The sequence below is a fragment of the Drosophila nasuta genome, chromosome 2R, assembly GCF_023558535.2.
Source record: "Drosophila nasuta strain 15112-1781.00 chromosome 2R, ASM2355853v1, whole genome shotgun sequence".
NCBI lineage: Eukaryota > Metazoa > Arthropoda > Insecta > Diptera > Drosophilidae > Drosophila > Drosophila nasuta.
Window position 1 is genome coordinate 28,630,305 of NC_083456.1, and position 23,393 is coordinate 28,653,697.

The 23,393-nt window shown below is 37.1% G+C and overlaps 5 protein-coding genes across 8 annotated transcripts in view; 1 reads left to right on the forward strand and 4 right to left on the reverse strand.

The window, feature by feature from the left end:
- LOC132784085 (uridine phosphorylase 1) overlaps positions 1–23,393 on the forward strand; it is a 61,977-nt gene that overhangs the window by 30,083 nt on the left and 8,501 nt on the right. The window contains exons 1-2 of one of the 4 annotated variants that reach the window (XM_060789484.1): positions 4,494–4,698; positions 4,752–5,377. The exons of 1 other annotated variant lie outside the window; for it this stretch is intronic. In XM_060789484.1, coding sequence (XP_060645467.1) covers positions 5,325–5,377 — 53 coding nt within the window. In that variant the 5' untranslated portion in view covers positions 4,494–4,698; positions 4,752–5,324. Of the gene's footprint in view, positions 1–4,493; positions 5,378–23,393 lie in introns of those variants that run through there. 2 more of the 4 variants (XM_060789483.1, XM_060789486.1) reach the window with 2 other exon arrangements.
- On the reverse strand, positions 10,119–12,448 carry LOC132785529 (uncharacterized). Its single transcript, XM_060791669.1, has one exon. The coding sequence runs from the start codon at positions 12,153–12,155 to the stop codon at positions 10,179–10,181; it is 1,977 nt and encodes a 658-aa protein (XP_060647652.1). The 5' UTR covers positions 12,156–12,448; the 3' UTR covers positions 10,119–10,178.
- Positions 13,073–15,515, reverse strand: LOC132786489 (uncharacterized). Its single transcript, XM_060793027.1, is given in 3 exon segments — positions 13,073–13,368; positions 13,458–14,004; positions 14,006–15,515. Coding segments are annotated over 2 exon segments (1,944 nt in total). The 5' UTR covers positions 15,439–15,515; the 3' UTR covers positions 13,073–13,368; positions 13,458–13,493.
- LOC132787693 (uncharacterized) lies at positions 16,165–17,184 on the reverse strand. Its single transcript, XM_060794946.1, has one exon. It carries the CDS (start codon positions 17,182–17,184, stop codon positions 16,222–16,224), a length of 963 nt encoding a protein of 320 aa, XP_060650929.1. The 3' UTR covers positions 16,165–16,221.
- LOC132785546 (uncharacterized) lies at positions 17,971–20,035 on the reverse strand. The gene has a single exon (XM_060791694.1). The coding sequence runs from the start codon at positions 19,981–19,983 to the stop codon at positions 18,055–18,057; it is 1,929 nt and encodes a 642-aa protein (XP_060647677.1). The 5' UTR covers positions 19,984–20,035; the 3' UTR covers positions 17,971–18,054.

Sequence of the window (23,393 nt, forward strand, 5' to 3'; positions counted from 1 at the left end):
TTGCCTTTAGAAACTTAAATATTGCCGCCCAACCGCCAATAGTTCGTTCCGAGGAACCGCAATTGGAATGGGATAACGAAATTCCAGATCAGAATAACGAAGGATTGGGGCAATCAGGAAATATATCTGGTAGTCTCGATCGGCCTGACCGAATTTCCAGTACCATTGTTAATTGGCATCTTAAGTTCAGTGGTACACCAACTGATATACCAATCGATGACTTTATATATCGAATAAATTGCTTGACCTCTCGTTGTTTGAGCGGAAACTTTAATACGTTGTATCAGTTTGCGCACTTACTATTCTCAGGTCCAGCGTTAACATTCTATTGGAGGTTTCATCGTAGCTCTCATCATAGGAATTGGTATAATCTTTGTTCTCGTTTATGCGAAAGATACCAAAATCAAAGAACCGATGAAGACATAAAAGATAGCTTAAGACGCAGGAAACAAAAGTTTAATGAACCTTTTGATGAATATCTGGATGCGATGTTAAACATAGCAGATACGCTTAATTCTCGTCTATCCGATACCGAATTGGTCTCTTATGTTAAACATAATTTGAAACCAGATCTTCGACATGAACTATTACATGTCCCAATTTCAAATTTAGCTATCCTTCGTAGAGAATGTCACAAACATGAAGAATTCTACTCACAACTGCCTAAACATCAAAATCGATCGAATAACCCCAACCGAGTTATTCATGAGATTGCTTTAGAAAAAGACCTGGAGTCAGGCTCGGAAGATGAAGACTCAGAATCAGCAGATGTAAATGCTATGAAGTACTCTGATAATTTCAAATGCTGGAATTGCGATGAAATTGGTCATCGTTACCAGGATTGCCTGAAATCACGTCGTATATTTTGTTATGGCTGTGGAAAACTTGACACATATAAACCAAATTGTACAAAATGTAAAACCAAACAGGAAAACTCGCAGAAGGGTATTCGCTTACCACCAAAAGCGGATATCCGCAATTAAAAATAGAACCAAATTCTCTAGAGTATTCTCAACCACCTGCTATATCGAATAACTTACCTGACTTACAAATTCATCGACATTTTATACCTTATCATTTGCGATTAAGAAAAATACACACATCTCCGAAATCGCGTGCTGCTCATCGTATGCATACATTTTGGTCGAAAAAGCGTGTACTAAATTCTTATAGGATATCAGCTATCGTAAATAAAGACAACGATATACGACCCTTTACTTACCTCAACATTCTCGATCAGCGTTGTTTGGCCTTGCTCGATAGCGGAGCAAATAAAAGCGTGATCGGAGGAAACTTAGCAAAGTACATTCTTGAAAATAATATTAACTATCTTAAATCCAAAGGATTTGTTAAAACTGCTGATGGACAACCTCAAAAGGTCGCTGGTACCATTAATCTTCCAATCGAATATAATTCGACAAAGCAATCGTTTGAGTTCCTAATTGTTAGCGCCATCACGCAAGATGTTATTTGCGGAATTGACTTTTGGAATAAATTTGGAATTTCTGTTAGTTATGTTAATGCAGTAACTGAATCTGAAATTGAAAATGAAACGATACCCAAATTGTCTCTTACAGTAATGCAAAACGCAGATTACAAGCAGTTGTTGATTTTTTCCGTCATGCGAAAGGGACGGCTTAGGAAAAACAACACTTCTTGAACATTCTATAGACACAGGAGATAGTACTCCCATTAAACAAAGATACTATCCCATATCTCCAGCTAAAGAAAAGCGACTTTGTGCCGAGATTGACCGCATGTTACGTTTAGGAGTAATAGAAGAAGCTTCGAACTCTGCATGGTCCTCGCCTGTGGTTTTGATTGTTAAACCTGGCAAAGATCGTCTATGTCTTGATTCTCGAAAGCTAAATGCAGTGACGAAGAAGGACGCATATCCCATGCCTAGCTTAGAAGGTCTTCTAAGTCGATTGCCATCTGTTAAGTGCATTTCCAAAATCGATTTAAAAGATGCCTTTTGGCAAATTTCTCTAGACAAAGAAGCGCGACCAAAAACTGCTTTTACGGTACCAAATAGACCCTTGTATCAGTTTACTCGGATGCCATTTGGCTTGTGTAACTCACCTCATACAATGTGTCGTCTTATGGATCAAGTAATTCCCTATGACATGAAGGAACACGTATTCGTTTACCTAGATGATCTATTGGTCATGTCCTCTAACTTTGAAGACCACTTACTGCATCTGACCGAAGTGGCAAATAGATTACGAAAAGCGGGACTAACAATAAATGTTACCAAAAGTCAGTTTGGAATACGAGAAGTAGATTACTTAGGCCATGTAGTAGGAGAAGGCACACTTCGAGTAAATCCAATGAAAGTGCAAGCCGTTTCCGAATTTCCGGTGCCACAGTCCAGACGCCAACTGAGACGATTCCTGGGCATGACTGGTTGGTACCAGCGTTTTATTCCCCAGTACTCAACGGTCATCTTTGAACTAACAGAGCTGCTAAAAGGAAAGAAATTTGAATGGAATGAAGAGGCCCAACATGCGTTCGAAGCAATAAAACATAGACTATGTGCTGCTCCGTTTTTGCGTCATCCCAACTATGAGTTGCCATTCATAGTGCAATGTGACGCTTCAACATATGGCATCGGCGCCGTATTAGCTCAACTTGATGCAGAAGGCAACGAACTACCCATTGCATATATGTCGAAAAAGTTGAACAAAGCACAACGAAATTATTCTACAACGGAATTAGAATGCTTGGCAGTTGTATTAGCCATTAAGCGATTCCGTATGTATATAGAAGGCCAATCATTCAAAGTTATAACCGATCATGCAAGTCTGAAATGGTTGATGAATCAAACAGACCTTCATGGCAGACTTGCTCGGTGGGCGTTAAAGCTACAAGGAATGGATTTTCAGATCGAACATCGAAAGGGCAGTCAAAATGTAGTCGCTGACACTCTTTCCAGAGCATTCGAAGAAAATGTAGATGTTGTTGAGCTCGAAATACTACCAGAGATAGATTTAAACTCGGATGCATTTCTCGAAAGTGATTATGTCGAGTTAAAAGAGAAGATGAGCAAATCCAATCTTCCGGATTTCAAAATCATAGACGGATATTTATATTACAGAGCAGTATTGCCTTCCGACGTCAGCGAAGATATTGGCGATGGCTGGAAACTGTACGTCCCTACATCTCTCAGAAATTCGGTGATAGTTTCAGCTCATTGTACCCCAACGTCAGCACATTGCGGCACAGCGAAGTGTCTAGAACGCATTCGTAGGCATTTTTATTGGCCACGAATGGTAGTGGAAGTGCGAGACTTTATTAGCAAATGCGAAATATGTCAAACCTCAAAATACCCGACACAAAATCTAAAGCCGCCAATGGGTATTCAAACAATTAGTGAGCGAGTATTTCAAAGACTCTACATAGATTTCATAGGTCCGTTTCCACGCTCAAAACTTGGTAATATTGGAATTTTTATCATCCTGGATCATCTTTCAAAATTCACATTTCTTATACCAGTTAAGAAATTTTCGACTTTAATAATCATTGATCACTTGCGCAACACTGTATTTAACTGTTTTGGCACACCAGAGTTCATAATCAGCGACAACGGCACTCAGTTTAAAAGCCGAGAATTCGCTGCATTTTTGTCTTCGTATGGTATCAAACACATGTTCACTGGAGCATATTCCCCTCAAAGTAATGCAGCTGAAAGAGTCAATAGATCCATTAATGCGGCGTTAAGATCATTTATTCGATCAGACCAGCGAGAATGGGATATATATGTTAGCAGTATCAATTGTGCTCTACGCAATAACATACATCAATCGATAGGCGCGTCACCGTACTATGTTGTATTTGGACAACATATGATGACGCATGGTAAAGACTACACAGTACTTAAAAATTTGAATCTCTTAAGTGAAGGAACTGCTCGACTCGATCGTGCTGACAAATTTTCTAAAATCCGTGCTGATATTCACAAATATCTGAAAAAGGCATATGAAAAGAATCAGAGATCGTATAACTTTCGTACTAAAGAACGAACCTTTGAAGTTGGCCAGACAGTAATTAAGCGTAACTGGGCACTGAGCAATATGGCAAACAATTTCAACGCTAAGCTTGCACCAGTCGGCCTTAAGGCACGAGTAAAGCGAAAAATTGGACAGGCCTTATACCTATTAGAAAATTTAGAGGGCAAGGAAATTGGTCAATTTCATGCTAAAGACTTGTGGGAATTCAAAGAGTAACTACCTTCTTTCAGATTTTACGTCTTCGATTGAACTCTCGATTAAAATCTGCTGTTGTGAGGTAGTTGTCTAAATTAAAGTTGCAAAAAAAAAAATAAACATCTGATTGTCACAAATCAAAGCATCAGCTGATGCGCCAAAGCCTTAATTAAGTTGGCAACTCCACTTAGCATAGTTCAACTGTTGAGTTTATCGAACGGGTAGTAAGTATCGCCTTGATCCACACAGAGATGCTTTGAGTACTCACTAAGGGCAGCCATCTTCACTTATGCACTTTTTTCACTGAGAGCATTATTACATCAGACCAAAAATTTGCAAAGAAAAATTGCAAAAATAAATTTAAAATAATACTGCAACCAAGAAAGGAAAGCCAACAATTTTGGCATCCAAGGTTTTCTTTTGTCGCCAACTTGGATTGGCCGGCTCTAATAGAGAATTTAGAATTGCTAAATTTTCTCTTTGCCACTGATTGGTAAGTAGTGTCCATCTGATTAGACCTTGCAGTAAAAATGCTATTTTATGCAGCTTATTGGCCATACCTCTGGCAATTGCACCCGCTAGACCCTCCTTAGAGTGGAATAGGTGTTGCACATTGCGATCCTCGTCTCCCCCCCCTTTTGTTGAACAAGTGCAACTAGTGAAGCGCACGCGGATATTCACCCTAACCTGCAAGCCTAAGGGAGTTTTGGGTGAAGGCGGCGAACCTCGCTGCAAACAACCGGCTAGAGTGGGAATAAGGCGATAATCTTGCGGCAGCGAATCTTCGCTGCAGATTATCAAACGGTATTCGATAGCGGCTAAGCGAAGGCGATACTAGAGACGTTCAAAGGAGCGTAGATCTTCCGGCGAGAGATCTACGGCTCCACACAAAACCCGCCAGCACCATCTGCATTGGATTGTTTTCGTTCGTAAAATGCACTAAAAGTGCCAACATGGTTTGAATACTTGAAAAATTAAATTGAATTTGTAAATAGTACTTGTCAGATCAACTAACTCATTTTTTCGACTTTTCACACAGCCAACATGGGTACATAGGGATTGATAGCCTGATAACCATAACCTTTTATCATCTTTAACAGCTATCATCAACAATCATATATGCTACGACGGATTCATCGGTTATCAGGCCTGCTAACTTCGATGGAAAGTGCGTAAGTACGGCATAGCCGTGACTGTATTTATAGTTGATTGGGGTTGTGATTGTGAGGCTTTCAATTCCGTGTGTTCCGTGTTGGTATATTTTTCGTATTATTAAGTCATGAAGACAAATATTTAAACAAAACAGATTAACGTAACGATAAATAATAGCTCGATAAATCAAGCACTATTGTTAATTAGAGATAATTTTTATAAACAAAATGAAGTATGTGTATTAAAATACTGAATATTATGGAGAAGAAAACAATGAGGCGTTAAACTTTTAATTTTGATTGGGCACTAGATGTGCGAGCGTTTGAGATAATGCGAAATGAGTACTGTCCCTCTCCCCTGGTATTACACTCTGTCTACACTTTAATTTATGATGACTTACTACCCAGTCGAAGCCAAAGACCCACCCCAGCCCTGAACTGAGCCGGCAAGTTAGCTAGACAGAGTAGGCTTAGATGAGTAGAACCTCGTGGTGTTCGTCACAAAATTTAGTGGAAAACATCATAGTAAATATTTATTTATTTACTTGAACCCAAAATTTATCAGTAGAGTGCTTGAATTTTGAAAAAACAGTCTGAATTTTCGGTTCTGAGCTTTTTTCCTCAAAAACAAATATAAAACACATTTGATTCATCGAGAGATTACATAAATACATATTCTACACTGAAAAACGCAGTACATAAGCAACACTCATGTTAAGCCATGTTTTTTTTTAACAAAAATAATTTACTCAAAAACAAAACAATTTAAAATTCTGCTTATCAATTTAGAATTCAGAAATCGCCATACAAAATAATATTATCAGCCAAACTAGAGTGTTATAATATTTAAGAGAAAAACATGTAAGAAATCCATGTTGTATGTACTCAACTATAAAATACCCGCTGCTCATTCTTATCAAATGTCGATTTGGTGATGCTAAAAAAAAATAATAATAATGCAAACAAATGCCAATATAACCGACTTCGAAGATTATCAATATCATCAGGAGAGGCAAGCAAACTGAAACCTTTATTTCCATTGCCGACAAAAATTTGTTTGTTCTCGTAATCAGAAAAATTCGTCAACTAAACTTATCACGCCGAGGGTAAATTCTCGAATGAAGCTTTCTGAAATTGTGTTAAAGACTTTAACATGAAAATGTGCGTATATGTTACGCATGAAATGTACATGTGTATATACTTAATCACATTCTTATTTAGAAGTCTGAATTCAGCTGATTATTAGGTTTCACATTCAGAATGTAAACAAGGTATATAAATTTAGTGGAAAACATCATAGTAAATAGATATTTATTTACTTGAGCCAAAAATTTATTTTGGAAAAAACAGTCTGCATTTTCGGTTCTGAGCTTGTTTCCTCAAAAACAAATGTAAAACACATCTGGTTCATCGAGAGATTAGATTTATACGTATTGTACACTGAAAAACGCAGTACATAAGCAACACTCATGTTAAGCCATGTTTTTTTAATAAAAATAATTTACTCAAAAACAAAAACAATTTAAAATTCTGCTTATCAATTTGGAATACAGAAATCGCCTTACAAAATAATATTATCAGCCAAACTAGAGTGTTATAATATTTAAGGGGAAAACATATAAGAAAGCCGTGTTGTATGTACTCAACTATAAAATATCCGCTGCTCATTCTTATCAATTGATTTTGTGCTGCTAAAAAAAAAATAATAATAATGCAAACAAATGCCAATATAACCGAATTCGAGTACAGATTCAATTTTATTATAAGCAACTTTTGCAAAATAATGCTCATTAGTAAGTGGAATATATCATAAAGAAAGAAATATAACCATTATAGCAAAGTTTAATTTAATTAAAACATATTAATTTTGTGGTTTTCGTTATTAAACAAGTTGAAATATCAAACATAGTTACAAAAAGAGAAATGAAAATGTTCTACACGATCCTAGGGTTGCGCTGTAGGCTTCCGAACGTGAACTGCGTAGTTATAGCTAATGATTTTGGGAGCGATAAAACCACCATATCCTGGACTACTTTTATAGTAGATGCCAAGGCCAGCCAATGGAACTGGCGGATATGACACCACATCCTGAATGTCGATAAACGGAATGGTTGTTTGACCCGCATCCTTTTCCAATCCAGTGTTGACAAATTCTACATATTGTGTATCCTTCGATAATGGCTGTGAACTATTTGTTGATCGTGTTGGTAAATCAAGATTATCGATATTCAGTTTACTGTTGTTAAAACCAATATTCCAAATGTGGTATATACTCAACCGCACGCGTATTGGACTGTTTTCTTCATTATCTCCTTTTACTCGGCCTTCCACAAAATCAATGTCACTAAACATTACATTTAGTGCCAGTTGTCCTCTCCCAACATCGAATCCCACCCCGGTCACTACAACTCCTCTGCCATGTTTGTGTATATTATCACCCAGAGTATTGCCCAGATTTATGCGCCGATTTTCGTAGCTCATTGCGTGATAGTCGACTCCCTCAGTAACATCGGGATCAGTGATTTTGTAATCATCGATAGGAACCCACTCTAAAGTTGATTCGTTGATGGCACCTCGGGGCAAAAGTTGTCCCTGCTGTATTTGAATATGAAATACACGATTCTTCTTCACAAATCGCACTCCAGTCACAACTTTGTCTGATAAAAAAATTCGCTTGTGTATTCCGAAGATTAAAGTAACGATCAGACTTAATGCTTTGCTCATCGCATAGACAAAAGCAGTAGCTGCACTCCCGGAATACACATCTATGCCAGCTCTTCACTTTATTAATGTCTTGCCAACACATTTCGTGCTCTCCAAATTTTTGTCCGTCACTATTTTGAATGTACTCATAGCGACGATTGCTGCTCGTTGGTGATTGACATACAGATAAGTCCGAGTCGACAAACTGACAGTCATGAATTTGACCCTCGCATTTAGGCTGTTGAGAACAAAACTTTTGATCGAAGCAACCTTTTGTCGTTGTGTTCCGATAATCGGGACATGTTTTGCCGCAGGACTCATCGTTGCTTAAATCTATTTCGTTCTCAATGAATCCTTGAAGAAGTCTAGTCACCTCATCGTAGGTAACTTTATGAACATGCTTTTCCGGATCGCAGCGCCAGACAACACGATCAGCTTTTTCCATTGTAGTTTTTTAGTGTGTCAAGGGCCTCTTCGCGGATGCTATTATAGTTGTCACGAACCTTTTTAGTTTCCGTTGTGAAGTTGCCTTGTCCAGAAACCCGTCCAATTAAGAGAGTGTACTCCATCAGTATATATGCCTTCAATTCCGTTAAAGCGATGTCCTTATACAAGGAGTAGACAATTTGTTGAGGTGACTGAAGACTTTGACAAACTTTTTCCCATGGCATCTCGTATTTCTCTCGTAGTTGGATTAGAATTTCTTTGCTGGCAAAAGGTTCACCGAAAAGTTTCCAATAAAAATCATTTCTTTGAAATGTGTTGATACTTTTAGGAGCTATCTCATCAGCAAACGAAATAATTAAAGTTACATTCTCAGAGTTTGCCGTATTCGCAAATTTAGTAAAATTTTTAGAAACTTCTCCTATGTCGTGGACCAATTTGTTTATTTTATCCAGTTCGCTGTTATTATCAGATATTTGCTCATAAAGTGAATCCTTAGGAAATGTTACATGTTTCTTTTCAATCAGATCAATTTTTGTGCTGACTTCCTTGAATTGTTTTATGATTTTTATTTGATTTTCATGGAATTTCGCACTATTAAATCCACCAGTATCCTCATCCAGTTGATCAATATTAAAACGCACTCCCGTAACTATTTCCTTGGCATCATGAATAAATCCCAGGACGTTGTCAAGAAACTGCTGCGACTGGCTAGGTTGACTGAAGATTATCAATATCAGCAGCAGAGGCAAGCAAACTAAAACCTTTATTTCCATTGCCAACAAAAATTTGTTTGTTCTCGAAATTAGAAAAATTCGTCAACTAAACTTATCACGCCGAGGGTAAATTCTCGAATGAAGCTTTCTGAAATTGTGCCAAAGACTTTAACATGAAAATGTGCGTATATGTTACGCATGAAATGTACATGTGTGTACTTAATCACATTCTTATTTAGAAGTCTGAATTCAGCTGATTATTAGGCTTCACATCCAGAATGTATAAAAGGTATATAAATTTAGTGGAAAACATCATAGTAAATATTTATTTATTTACTTGAACCCAAAATTTATCAGTAGAGTGCTTGAATTTTGAAAAAACAGTCTGAATTTTCGGTTCTGAGCTTTTTTCCTCAAAAACAAATATAAAACACATTTGATTCATCGAGAGATTACATAAATACATATTCTACACTGAAAAACGCAGTACATAAGCAACACTCATGTTAAGCCATGTTTTTTTTTAACAAAAATAATTTACTCAAAAACAAAACAATTTAAAATTCTGCTTATCAATTTAGAATTCAGAAATCGCCATACAAAATAATATTATCAGCCAAACTAGAGTGTTATAATATTTAAGAGAAAAACATGTAAGAAATCCATGTTGTATGTACTCAACTATAAAATACCCGCTGCTCATTCTTATCAAATGTCGATTTGGTGATGCTAAAAAAAAATAATAATAATGCAAACAAATGCCAATATAACCGACTTCAAGTACAGGTTCAACCTTTACAAAATAATGCTCATTAGTAAGTGGGATATATCAAAATGAAAAAAATATAACCAATATAGCAAAGTTTAATTTAATTGAAACATATTAAATTTGTGGTTTTCGTTATTAAACAAGTTGAAGTATAGTTACAAAAAGAGAAATGAAAATGTTCTACATGATCCTAGGGTAGCGCTGTAGGCTTCCGAACGTGAACTGCGTAGTTATAGCTAATGATTTTGGAAGCGATAAAACCACCATATCCTGGACTACTTTTATAGTAGATGCCAAGGCCAGCCAATGGAACTGGCGGATATGACACCACATCCTGAATGTCGATAAACGGAATGGTTGTTTGACCCGCATCCTTTTCCAATCCAGTGTTGACAAATTCTACATATTGTGTATCCTTCGATAATGGCTGTGAACTGTTTGTTGCGCGTGTTGGTAAATCAAGATTATCGATATTCAGTTTACTGTTGTCCAAACCACTATTCCAAATGGTATACATTGTGAACCGTACGGGTATTGGACTGTCATCTTCATAATATCCATTTACTAGGCCTTCCACAAAATCAAAGTCACTAAACATTACATTTAGTGCCAGTTGTCCTCTCCATACATGGAATCCCACCCCGGTCACTACAACTCCTCTGCCATGTTTGTGTATATTATCACCCAGATTATTGCCCAGATTTATGCGCCGGTTTTCATAGCTCATTGCGTGATAGTCGACTCCCTCAGTAACGTCCGGATCAGAGATTTGGTAATCATCGACAGGAACCCACTCCAAAGTTGATTCGTTGATGGCACCTCGGGGTAAAAGTTCTCCCTGCTGTATTTGTATATGGAATACACGATTCTTCTTCACAAATCGCACTCCAGTCACAACCATGTTGGCTTCCACATCCGCTAATGTTTCCCGAAGATTAAAGTAGCGATCAGATTTTAAACTAGGCTCATCGCATAGACAAAAACAATAGCTGCAACGCCAGAATAACCATCTACTCCAGCTGTCCACTTTATTGGGCTGTTGCTCACAATAATCATACTTTCCTAGCAACTGGCCATCTCCGTATTGAATGTACTCATAGCGACGATTGCTGCTCGTTGGTGATTGACATACAGATAAGTCCGAGTCGAAAAACTGACAGTCATGTATTCGACCCGCACATTGTGGCTGCTGAGAACAAAACTTTTGATCGAAGCAACCTTTCGTAGTTGTGTTCTGATAATCGGAACATGTTTCACCGCAGGACTCATCATTACTTAAATCCACTTCGTTCTCAACATATCCCTGAAGAAGTCTTGTCACCTCATCGTAGGTAACATTATGAACATGCTTATCGGGATCACAGCGCCATATAACACGATCAGCTTTTTCCATTGTAGTTTTCAGTGTTTCGAGGGCCTCTTCACTAATACTATTATAGTTATCGCGAATCATATTTGTTTCCATTTTTAAGTTCTCGTTTTCATAAATCCGACGAATCAATAGAGAGTACTCTGCCAGTACATAGGTCTTCAGTTCCGTTAGAGCGTAATCTTTATATAAGAAGTAGACAAGTTGTTGGGGAGATTGTTCACTATGACAAATTTTCTCCAATGGCATCTCATACCTATGTTGTAGTTGACTTAGAAAATCCTCGATGGCAAAAGGTGCACCGATAAGTTTCAGATAAAATGCATTGTCACTTACAAATTCTGTTACAGAACCTATTTCATAAGCAAAATTATAATATAGGTTAGAGTTTGCGTAATCCGCAAATTCCTCAAATTTATAGGAAATCAGGTGTTTCGCCATTCTCAACTTATAATATAATATATCAGTATTATAGAGTATATAATTATATGGCGATTTCTTAGAAATTCTTAAATTCTTTTCAATCTTATCAATTTGTGTGCAGACTTCCTTAAAACTTTGTGCCACTTTACTATAATCGCGTACTGATACTCCTCTATACTCCAATTTAACAGATTTAGTAGCACCATTATACAATTGTTCGATATCCGAGCGCACCATCGATACAATATTTTTGACATCAATAATAAATCCCAGATCTCCATTTATTTCGCCACGAAATGACTCCGACTGGCTAGGCTGACTGAAGTTTATCAATATCAGCAGCAATGCCACCGAAAGTAAAGTCGGAATTTGCATTGCACACAAATATTTATAGTATTTTCTTAATAGAATCGCCAACAGAACCTTTTTAGTTGGCAGTAAATTCGCAAATGAACCTTAGTTAAGTGCTGCAAAAGCTTCTAATACTACGAAAAGAAAAAGGCGGCATTTCAGAATGCTTGACTGTGAGACACCCGAACATTTTTGAGATAATACAATATATACAAAAAATACCAAAATAAAATATAACTTCAATGAATCAAAGCGGGCTTAATTATCAAGAAAGTAACAAATGGTTTTATAGTCTCTAGCCAGAGGGACATGGTTACATCGAATTTATATTTATATTTCGGCTTTTTACGAAAAGTTTTAGTGCTCTTCTATCCTCTAGGTAGCGGGTATAAAAATTCACTATCCATTCCTATAAGTCAAATCGTTGGTTTTTGTACGTGGAATTCTTTATTCCTAAAATTTACAAAATCAGTCGTCTAAGATCTAAAGCAATGACCTGTTTACTCACAAATAAATACGCATCTTATGATTCATTGAGAACACTCAAGTATACCATTTATAGTATTTTTAAATAATAAGCTCTATATGTATGAACTTGAGCTGGGTCTCAAATGTCGAGATAGCGTCGTTGTATGTTTGTTCTATGTTTGAACAGGCAGCTGATAGAGCTGGCTAGCTAAGCATGTTTTGAATAAGCATTATTTACGCACAACGAAAGCTTTATACTACATAGTTCCAGATTTACTTCCGCTTAGCAATTTCAAATACAAAACAAATTCGTCAAAATAAAACAAAATTAAAGCATTTGTTTTGTATTCTAACATATAACTCAGACTGGCTTTGCAGTTTGTACTCTAGAAACTAATAATAAGCTACAAATAATAATAATTTGAATAAAATCACCAACATATGAAAACTAAAACATATGAATATATTTATTATTTAACATTTTTGCTGATGTTGACAATTTGTTTATAAGAAATTTAATCAAAATTTTAAATTTGTATTTAAGTGATACGACAGTAATGTAGATATATAACATTTGTAATATAATAATGAAAAAATGAATGAAACCCCTTGAATCAAAGTTGCGTACGCCTCCTTGTGGAAGACTTCACATCCCTTCCTTCGAGGCCAAACTTATCACAAACTCACCCATAAAATTATGCATACATTCATAAACACAGTTTGGACTATCAGAAAGAGTTTGTGTTTCAAAATTGCTGAATCACCATGTCTGAAATACGATTTTGAAATATAATCATTTAAGAATTTCTTTGTTATAATTAAAATATGCAAGTTTTGAATTGCTATGCATGTACTTACACAAATTAGATTAAAAAACACCAGCAAATCTTAGGGTTAAGTAATCGGCATTCCAATATGAGGTGAATAATCGTAATTGATAATTTTGGGTGCAATAAATCCTCCATAGCCTGGAGTACCTTTATAGTAGATGCCAATGCCGTGTAAAGGTGCCGAATGCTTGGTTACAACATCCTGTATATCAATAAACGGAATTGTCGTTTGTGCTGCATCTTCTTGCAGTCCCGTGTTGACAAATTTCAAATGTTGATAACCATTTGACAATACCTTAGAACTAGTACCTGACAGTGTAGGTATGTCGAGATTCTGAAGATTTAATTTTTCACCGCTAATTGTACGAATGGACAGCCAATCGCTGCCCATTACTTTTCCGCTCTCGAAATCAAATTTACTGAACACTACTCTAAGTTTCAGTTTGCCATTGATTAAGACGAATTGCACGCCGGTTACCACAAATGAGACATCATTGCGATTATCTACGTCACCGAGATCGATGGCACGACTATGGTAGCTCATGGCATGATAGTCAACGCCCTGCTTAACATTCCATGTAGTAGTCTTCGACTGGTTTCCAGTCAACAGTTGATTCGTTGATTACACCTCGCGGCAAGAGTTGTCCTTGCTGTATTTGCAAATGGAATATTCGATTCTTCTTTACAAATCGCACTCCAGTCACCACTTTGTTCGCCTCCACATCCGATACGGTTTCCCGGAGATTAAAGTAACGATCGGACTTTGTACTCTGCTCGTCACACAAACAGAAGCAGAAGCTGCAATGCCAGAACAGCCAACGCCACCAGCTATCGACCTTATTGGTGCCACGCCCACAAGTCTTACGATGTCCCAGCACTTGTCCATTCTCATATTGAATGTACTCATAGCGTCGAGTGCTCATCTGAGGTGATTGGCACACCCACATTTTGGAATCGATAAACCGACAATCGTGAACGCGACCAGAGCATTGAGGTTGGCTGCCACAAAACGAATCACTGATGCAGCCCGAGACTCTGGTGTCCTGATAAGCATCACAGGTTCGCTTGCAAGTCCTGTCGGCATTCAATCCGTCTTCGTTTTCAATGTAGCCCTGCAGCAAGCGTGTAACTTCGTCGTAGGTAACCTTAGAAACATGCTCTTTGGGATCACAACGCCAAAAGCTGCGATCAGCTTGTTGCATTTCATGCCTGAGTACATTCAAAGCGTGCTCGGTGCGTTTCTTATGGTTGAGACGGAAAAGTTCAGTCTCATTAATGAAATTTCCTAGATCCGAAACTCTTAGAATCATCGTAGAGAACTCCATCAATGTGTATCCTTTTAGTTCGATCAGTGCGATCTCCGCGTACAGCGAGTAAAGAAATTGCTGTGGCGACAATCGTGTGCTGCACCTTTGCTGTGATGATTCCTCGTAGCTCTTCATTATGCGGTTCACTAAGATGCGTGACGTTGGTTTAAAATCGGTCGCGTTTTGAATGCGACCGAAAAGTGTGAAGCCCAGGCGCTCCATGGAATGCTGCACGGACTCAGCACTTGGCAGAGCTGCCCATTCAGCGAATGAAATGAGCGTGTTTATCTCGAGACTCTCCTTACGAGCCTCGTAAGCTACGATCTGGTCATATCGCATTGAGATCTTATTGATTGCGTGAGTTATTTCGTTGATTTGTATGGTTGCTAGCACATCATCGACAATGAAATCGCTGATAGATTCCACAATATGCGTTCCAAAATGCGAATAATTCATGCGAGCCTGATTAATTAAATTGTCCACAGCTTTGAAGTGATCCAGCACATTGTTATGATTGTCCTGAATATTGTTTATGTCTGTATCGCCTGTTTTCGCGTCCAAGTCCTCAATATGCGAACGCACAGATCTGGCTATGACTTCAACGTCATGTATTATGTTCAGAGTATCCTGAATTTCAAAAGCGATTGTAAGCGGACTACAAACTAAGACTAGCAACGGAAGTAACAATTGAAGCAGCTGCATTTTTAACGCATTATTTTTTTAATTACTCCGAATTATTCAAGAATACTGCCTCTCTTCACAAGCGAAACGCGAATAAAATTCTGTGCAATAGCTGCATCATACAATGCTCAGCTTACTGAAAGCGGAAAACTGATAGGCGACTTTTTTTCTCTACAAGTGCTGTAAAGATTGACTCATAATTATCAACAACACTGCCTTCAATAAATGCATTTGCTTGTGGTTGTCATGACAAAGTTATTTTCGATCCGAGCTTAATGAAATTTGCAAAAGCTGATAAGTGTTCGCTTGCGAATCAGTTGAGACTATATTTGTAAGTAACTTTGTAACTTTGTGCCGGCAGGAAATGTATGTAACAGCGAGAAGGAGGCATCTCCGACACTATAAATTATATATATTCTTGATCAGCATCAACAGCCGAGACGATCTAGCCATGTCCGTCTGTCTGTCTGTCCGTCTGTCCGTATGAACACTTAGATCTCAGAGACAACAAGAGTTAGATCTATAGTTTTTTGGGGTATACAATAATAAATATAGTATTTATGATTTCTGAAAATTTGATTGCGATCAAATAAAAAATGTGGAAGTTATTAAAGAAATACTTTTGTATGGGCAAAACCGCCTACTTACTAGGGACAATCTGGAATATTGAATATGGTACTATATCGAAAAGTTTTAGTATATGTATTACTATATTAATAGAAATTACAAGTTCCATAGTTTTTTATCGAAAAGTAGTTGGACTCCGAAGGTGCTGTGATAAATCGTAGCTGATTATTTTGGGTGCTAAGCCACCGTAATTCTAAAGCCGCCGTAATTCTTACTACTTTTATAGTATATGCCAATGCCGCTTAATGGGGCTGCTGGATTGATCACAACATCCTGTATATCAATAAAAGGAATTGTACTTTGTGCTACATCCGCTTCAATTCCCGAGTTGACGAACTCTAAATATTGATTATCCTTTGACATCGGCTGTGAGCCCCACACTGATCGCGTTGCTAGGTCCAGATTATCGATATTCAATTTTTGCCTGTTTTCGACGGCTTGATGCGTTTGCCAAGTGCTGATGACTTCCGGCTCAAGGAGTTGACCCTTGGCAAAATCAAAATAACTGAACATCACCATAAGATTGAGTCGTCCACTTAGAACACGAAAACACAAGCCAGTTACCACAGATGATCTTTGATGTGTATTTAATATTTCATCCAGATCTATGGCACGTTTCTCGTAGCTCATTTCATGATAATCGACTCCCTCGGTAATATTCGAATCACTGATTTTGTAATCATCAACGGGCTTCCATTCCACAGTTGATTTATTGACAGCTCCTCGAGGCAAAAGTTCTCCTTGCTGTATCTGCAAATGGAATATACGATTCTTCTTCACAAATCGCACTCCAGTCACCACCTTGTTCGCCTTCACATCCGATATAGTTTCCCGTAGATTGAAGTAACGATCAGATTTCAAACTAGGCTCATCACACAGACAAAAGCAGTAGCTGCACTGCCAGAAAAGCCACCTATTCCAGCTCTCCACGCGATTGACTTCTTGCCAACATTCCTCACTACCTCCAAACCGCTTTCGATCATTATTTTGAATATACTCATAGCGGCGATTGTTGCTCTCAGATAAATATGAGTCTATTACCTGACTTTCACGTGTTATTTGCTGAGCAAATGAAAGAAGTGATTGATTCTCAGATTTTTCCACCATCTCTTCAGTCTCAAAATACACAGAAATGTGCATTATGTGATCAATTATGCTGAAGACGTCAGAAGTATTCCTGTAGTCATCTTGAAGAACCCAAAAGAGTAATGTCCGCGATATTCTCTCGTAATGATTTTCGATTTGATGAACTTCAATACATGCGTTCTTGAAGTGCTGCCACACTTGAATTTGATTTAACCAGTTTATCGTTCCATTAAATTCACCAAATTCCTCGTCCAATTTATCAATATCCGATTGCACTATCGAAACAATTCTTTCAACATCCTGACTAAATCCAAGGACTCCATTCACTTCATTCAGCTTCGAAAGAGCCTGACTGGACTGACTGAAAGCTGATGTTGACTGACTAAGCTGACTGAAGATTGTTAAAATCAAATAAAAGTAAAAACTGAAGCTTCATCATTATCAAATATTTTTTTTTATAAACAAATTCACAAAGAATCCGCAATAGAACTTATAACGCAGACGATAAATTGGCTAATGGAATGTTCAGAAATGAGGGCAAGCTAATAATCAAAAAAAACTATATGTATGAAACCTGAACGTATATTCTACGTATGAGTATATAATAAGATAAGAAATATATATGTATATTAAAATTTTTTGACATTGCCAATTTATTGTAGCCGATTCCCGCAGCGTGAAAAGATATATAAATTTAGAGAAAGTCTGTTTTGTATATCATTGTCTATTCCCCAAACAAAAAGGTGTAGCTGTAACATCTAAATAGAAAAAACATCGAATGTGTCGTCATTTGACGCAAATCCATATCCATACAAGAATAATCATACACAATTAGTCACAAGAAATGTATTTAATAAGGCAGTTTAAAAAAGGTTTTTTTTTTATTTTTTACATAAAAAGACTTTTAAAGCAAAAGATAAAATATTATTTAGGATCAATCTTTCGTACAGGAATATACGATGTAATATTAATATTTATGATTTCGGTAGTTAAAAAACCGCCATATCCCCATTCACCTTTATGGAAGAGACCGAGGCCGATTAAGGGCAATGGAGGGTCAGATACGATGTCCTGTATATCGATAAACGGAACTGTTGCTTGTGCCGCATCCTTGTACATATCTGTATTCACAAACTCCACGTATTGCTTCTTTTTGATAGTTACGCTTGGCATCTTTGTTGATCGTGTTGGTAAGTCCGGATTGCTAAGGTCTAGTTTTGTTCTCTCTTCTTCACCGTCTTCCCATTCCCAAATACTGTTGACTTGTGGATCGACTAATTCGCCCTTTAGAAAATCGAATTTACTGTAACGCACTTTTAAACTTAGATGACCATCCAGCACTTGAAAGCGCACTCCAGTTACCACAAATGTTATGTCATCTTCTTTCTCTAACTCATCTAGATCTACAGCGCGGTTTTGATAGGTCAATGTGTGATAGTCGAGTCCATCCACAACATTGGGATCGTTGATATTGTAATCATCGACAGGAACCCACTCCAAAGTTGCTTCATCGATCATACCGCGTGGCAGAAGTTTTCCCTGTTGTATTTGCAAATGAAAAACACGATTCTTCTTCACAAATCTAATTCCAGTCATCACTTTGTTTGCATTCACATCCGATAAGGTTTCCCGTAGATTAAAATAACGATCAGAAAGTGGACCCGGTTCATCACATAAGCAGAAACAGTAGTTGCATGTGTGAATAAGCCATCTACGCCAGCTCTCCACATGATCGATGTTACGCCAACAGCCCCTGTCCTGACCCAATGCTCCGTCACCGTATTTAATGAAATCATAGCGACGGTTACTAGTTGTAGGTGATTGACATACTGACATATCGGATTCGATAAACTGACAATTGTAGATTCTACCTGAACATTGAGGTTGTTTAGCGCATAGTTCATCTTCAGAACAGCCTGATCTAGTTGTGTTCTGATAATCCGCACAGTGCTCACTGCAGGAGCCATCACTATTTAGATAACGTTCGTTCTCAACATATCCTTGAATCAGTCGTGTTACTTCATCGTAGGTAACCTGGTATTTATGTTTTTTAGGATCACAACGAAATACGCGGCCAGTAGCTAGTCTCAGAGCTTTAACGAGTGATTTATATGAATTTTCTGTAATGTTGTCATAGTTGTTGCGAATTTGATTTGCCTCTGTAGAAAAGGAGCCTTGGCCAGAAACGCGTCGAATCACCAGTGAGTACTCGTTTAATATATATCCCTTTAGTTCAGATATAGTAACTTGCTTATACAATGTATAGATAAGTTGTTGGGCGGACTGCATAGTATTACACACTTTATTTAAAGGCCTCTCAATAAACTCACGTGTTTTGTTTATCGTGAAAATACTATCGAAACTATTCCGAGTATAGCACAGATCCCAATAAAAGTCTTCGTATACAGGTCTTTTGACACTAATCCGTTGTATTTCTTCAGCAAAAGAAATAAGTGACTTATCATCGGTCTTTTCCCACTTTTCCATTTTATTAAACTTAGAAATAAGTTTTCTGAACAGTTTCAAATAATCAGACTTCATGAAATCAAAGAGCGTATCTACTTTAGATTTTGGTAAGTGGTCCTCTTCAATCTGATGAACGAGAGTGCTGATGTTCTTAAAATGTTCCAGAACTTTGAGCTGATTATCGCGGATCTTTGCATTATCAAATTCACCCGTATCCTTGTCTAATTGTTCAATATCCAAGCGAACCGACGAGGCTATTTCTTCGGCATCATAAATAAATGCAAGGATAACATCATTTTTCTTGTTGACTGATGTTGACTGACTAGGCTGACTGATGATTATTAATATCAACAGCAATGAGAACAAAAGTAAAAACTTAAACCTCATCACTAACAACTATTTTTTTTTTACACAAAGAATCAGCAAAAGAACTTTTCACTTCGACAGTGAATTTACTAATGGTATGTTTAAAAATCATGCCAAGATAATAAGCTACAAAAGTGTATATAAAAAACCTAAATATATATTTTATATACGAAAATACAATAGGATGATATATAAATTTATATTCAACATTTTTCGCATTCTTCTTCTAATTTATTGTAGCCGATACACACAGCTTGCAAGGGGATTTTAGTTTAGTGACAATCTTTTATGTATTGCAATTTCTTTGGTAAATGCCACAAAGAATTACAAAGTTCATCATAAATAATTGAAAACAGACTGAAGTGACTTTCTGATGTTGTTTATTAAAATACAGATTTCTTTTATACAACACATACTCGTATATATACAAATATAACATATGTTCTATTGCACAGGCAATAAGTTTCGCTCATATCACAAGAATAATTGATTTAAGAAACATAATGATATACGTATATTTATTTTGAATTTTATATATATAAAAATACTTTTAATATGAATGATAAGGCATTATTTGAGATTAATCTTTGGTACAAGAATATACAATGTTATATTATAATTTATAATTCCGGAACCCAAAAAAGCAATCGCAACCCTTATGTCCCCTATAAAACAGACCAAGGACAACTAAGGGCAATGGAGGATCAGATCCGACGTCCTATATTACGCATCCTTGTTCATACCTGTATCACAAACTCCAAGTATTGTTTTTTTGTTGAAGTGTTTTCGTATTTTACTAATTAAAATACAAATTTGCATCACATGATTGAATAATATGTACGTATACTGTACAGCAAATGAGTTTCAGCATGGATTAATCGACACCAATCAATAAAGATCTGTAATATTTGAATATCAGCACAACCAAAAATATAGTAGCTCATTATATCCACTAGAAAAGCTCCAAAACGATAAATGTAAACTTCATATTAATAACATATTAACTTTATTTTTTCACTTCAACAATCTGAAACAACATTTTTACAATAAACGAAAATAGTTTAAATATCAATACAATATTTGCAGAGTAATATACATATGTTAATAAACAGAAAAGCTCAGAAAACAAATGTTTCATTTAGGAATTGATTGCAAATTCTTTAGGAATTGGTTATAGTCTCTGGCAATGGAAGGTAAGGCAAAATGTCAAAAGTAATGATTTTGAGGGCCACGAAGCCACCGTAGCCATAACTGCCTTTATAGTAAAGACCAATTCCAGCTAATGGAACTGGTTGATTAGATGCAGCATTCTGTAGATCAATAAATGGAACTGTCGTTTGTGCGGCATCCTTGTTCATATCCGTGTTGACAAACTCTAGATATTGGTTGTCCCCAGATAGTACCTTCGATTTGTCCAGAGATCGTGTTGGCACATCCAGATTGTCAATATTCAGTTTATCTCTGTTCGGAATGTCGTCTTTCGCTTGCCAAACGCTGTTGACTTGCGGATCGACTATTTCACCCTTAAGAAAATCAAATTTACTGAAACGCACTTTCAGATTTAGATGACCATCTATGACTTGAAAACGCACTCCAGTTACCACAAATGTTGCGTCATCTGGTTTCGTTACCTCATCCAGATCTACAGCTCGGCTTTGATAGCTCAATGTGTGATAGTCGACACCCTCCTTAATAGTAGAATCGTAGATTTCGTAGTCATCGACAGGTTTCCACTCCAGAGTTGACTCATTGATGGCACCTCGAGGCAAGAGTTGTCCCTGCTGTATCTGCAAATGGAATACACGATTCTTCTTCACAAAGCGCACTCCAGTCACCACTTTGTTCGCCTGCACATCCGATAAGGTTTCCCGCAAATTAAAGAAACGATCAGATTTTGGACCCGGTTCATCGCATAGACAGAAGCAATAGCTGCACTGCCAGAATATCCATCGTCTCCAGCTCTCCACTTTATTGACGTCTTGCTGACAATAGTCATACTTTCCTAGCAACTGGCCATCAACGTATTGAATGTACTCATAGCGACGATTGCTGCTCGTTGGTGATTGACATACAGATAAGTCCGAGTCGACAAACTGGCAGTCATAAATTCGACCCTCGCATTTAGGCTGCTGAGAACAAAACTTTTGATCGAAGCAACCCATTGAAGTTGTATTCTGATACGCGTAGCATGTTCGACTGCATGATCCCTCATTATTTAGATCCACTTCGTTTTCTACATATCCTTGAAGAAGTCGTGTAACCTCGTCATAAGTGACATTAAACAAATGCTTCTTAGATTCAGGATCAGAACGCCATAAAACACGATCAGCTTGCTGAGTCAGATTCCTCAGTAAATTTAAGCCATACTCAGTATTTGCCTTATAATTATCACGAATTCTTCGCCCGTCAACGATTAGATCCCTTTTGTCAGAAACCCATAGAATCAATTGTGCGTACTCCAACAAGATATATGCCTTCAGTTCGGTTAGTGCGATGTGCATATACATCGAGTAGATATGTTGTTGTGGCGACTGCTCTTGAGGATATCCTCTATCAATTGCCAACTGTTGCAGGTTAACAAAATGAGACAATAAGTCCTTGTTTATATACTTATGAGTATGGCCATGCACCATCAAATAAAACGCAATCTTAAAATCTCTATTTAACAAATTAGTTTCTGAAACTATGGATTCAGTAAAATCCATAAGTGTCCAATTTGATAATTTGTGCATCAACTTCATTCGCTGAAAATCATCAGAAAGTTCTAAAAATTTTTGAAGTATAAATTTTTCCACTTCGTAATATTCTTTTTGACTTAGACCAGGGAAACCATAAAGTTTTGACATGGACAATGTTACGTAACTATTCTCGATCTGTTCTATTTTGACGCTAATGTTTTTGAAATGTTCTATCACTTTGATCTGATTTTCGCGCACCTTAGTTGCATTAAAATCGCTTGTAGCATTATATAATATGTCAGCATCTGAGCACACAATCGAAGCTATCACTTTTGCTTCATGTATAAAACCTAGGAAACTATCATCAACATTAGTTGACTGACTGAAACTTATTATTATCCACAGCAGCGAAAGCGAAAGAGATAACTGGAGCAGCTGCATCGCACGTTATTATTTATTTTGTTGTTTTAACCGCAACGACTTAGATCCGATCCCGCCGACAATAAATACAAAAGTGACGGGAAATACCAAGCAAGCAAGTCAGCATTTAAAAAAATTCCATACCCAAAAAATTCTGACCTTGTGAAACACATAGCTTCTTTATCAGTTTCCGAAATGGCATGTTTGAGACTGTCGAGGCTGAATAACAGAAATTTAAAATCCACACTATAATATACAAAAATATAATATTTGACCACAAGCTCTACAGCAAATGAGTTTCAGCTGGGCTTTATTGACACCAATAAATAAAAA

What these genes read in the sequence shown, in the direction of transcription:
- LOC132787693 (XM_060794946.1), bottom strand. Translation starts at nt 17,184, where the DNA reads ATGCACATTTCTGTGTATTTTGAGACTGAAGAGATGGTGGAAAAATCT.
- LOC132785546 (XM_060791694.1), bottom strand. Translation starts at nt 19,983, where the DNA reads ATGAGGTTTAAGTTTTTACTTTTGTTCTCATTGCTGTTGATATTAATA.
- LOC132785529 (XM_060791669.1), bottom strand. Translation starts at nt 12,155, where the DNA reads ATGCAAATTCCGACTTTACTTTCGGTGGCATTGCTGCTGATATTGATA.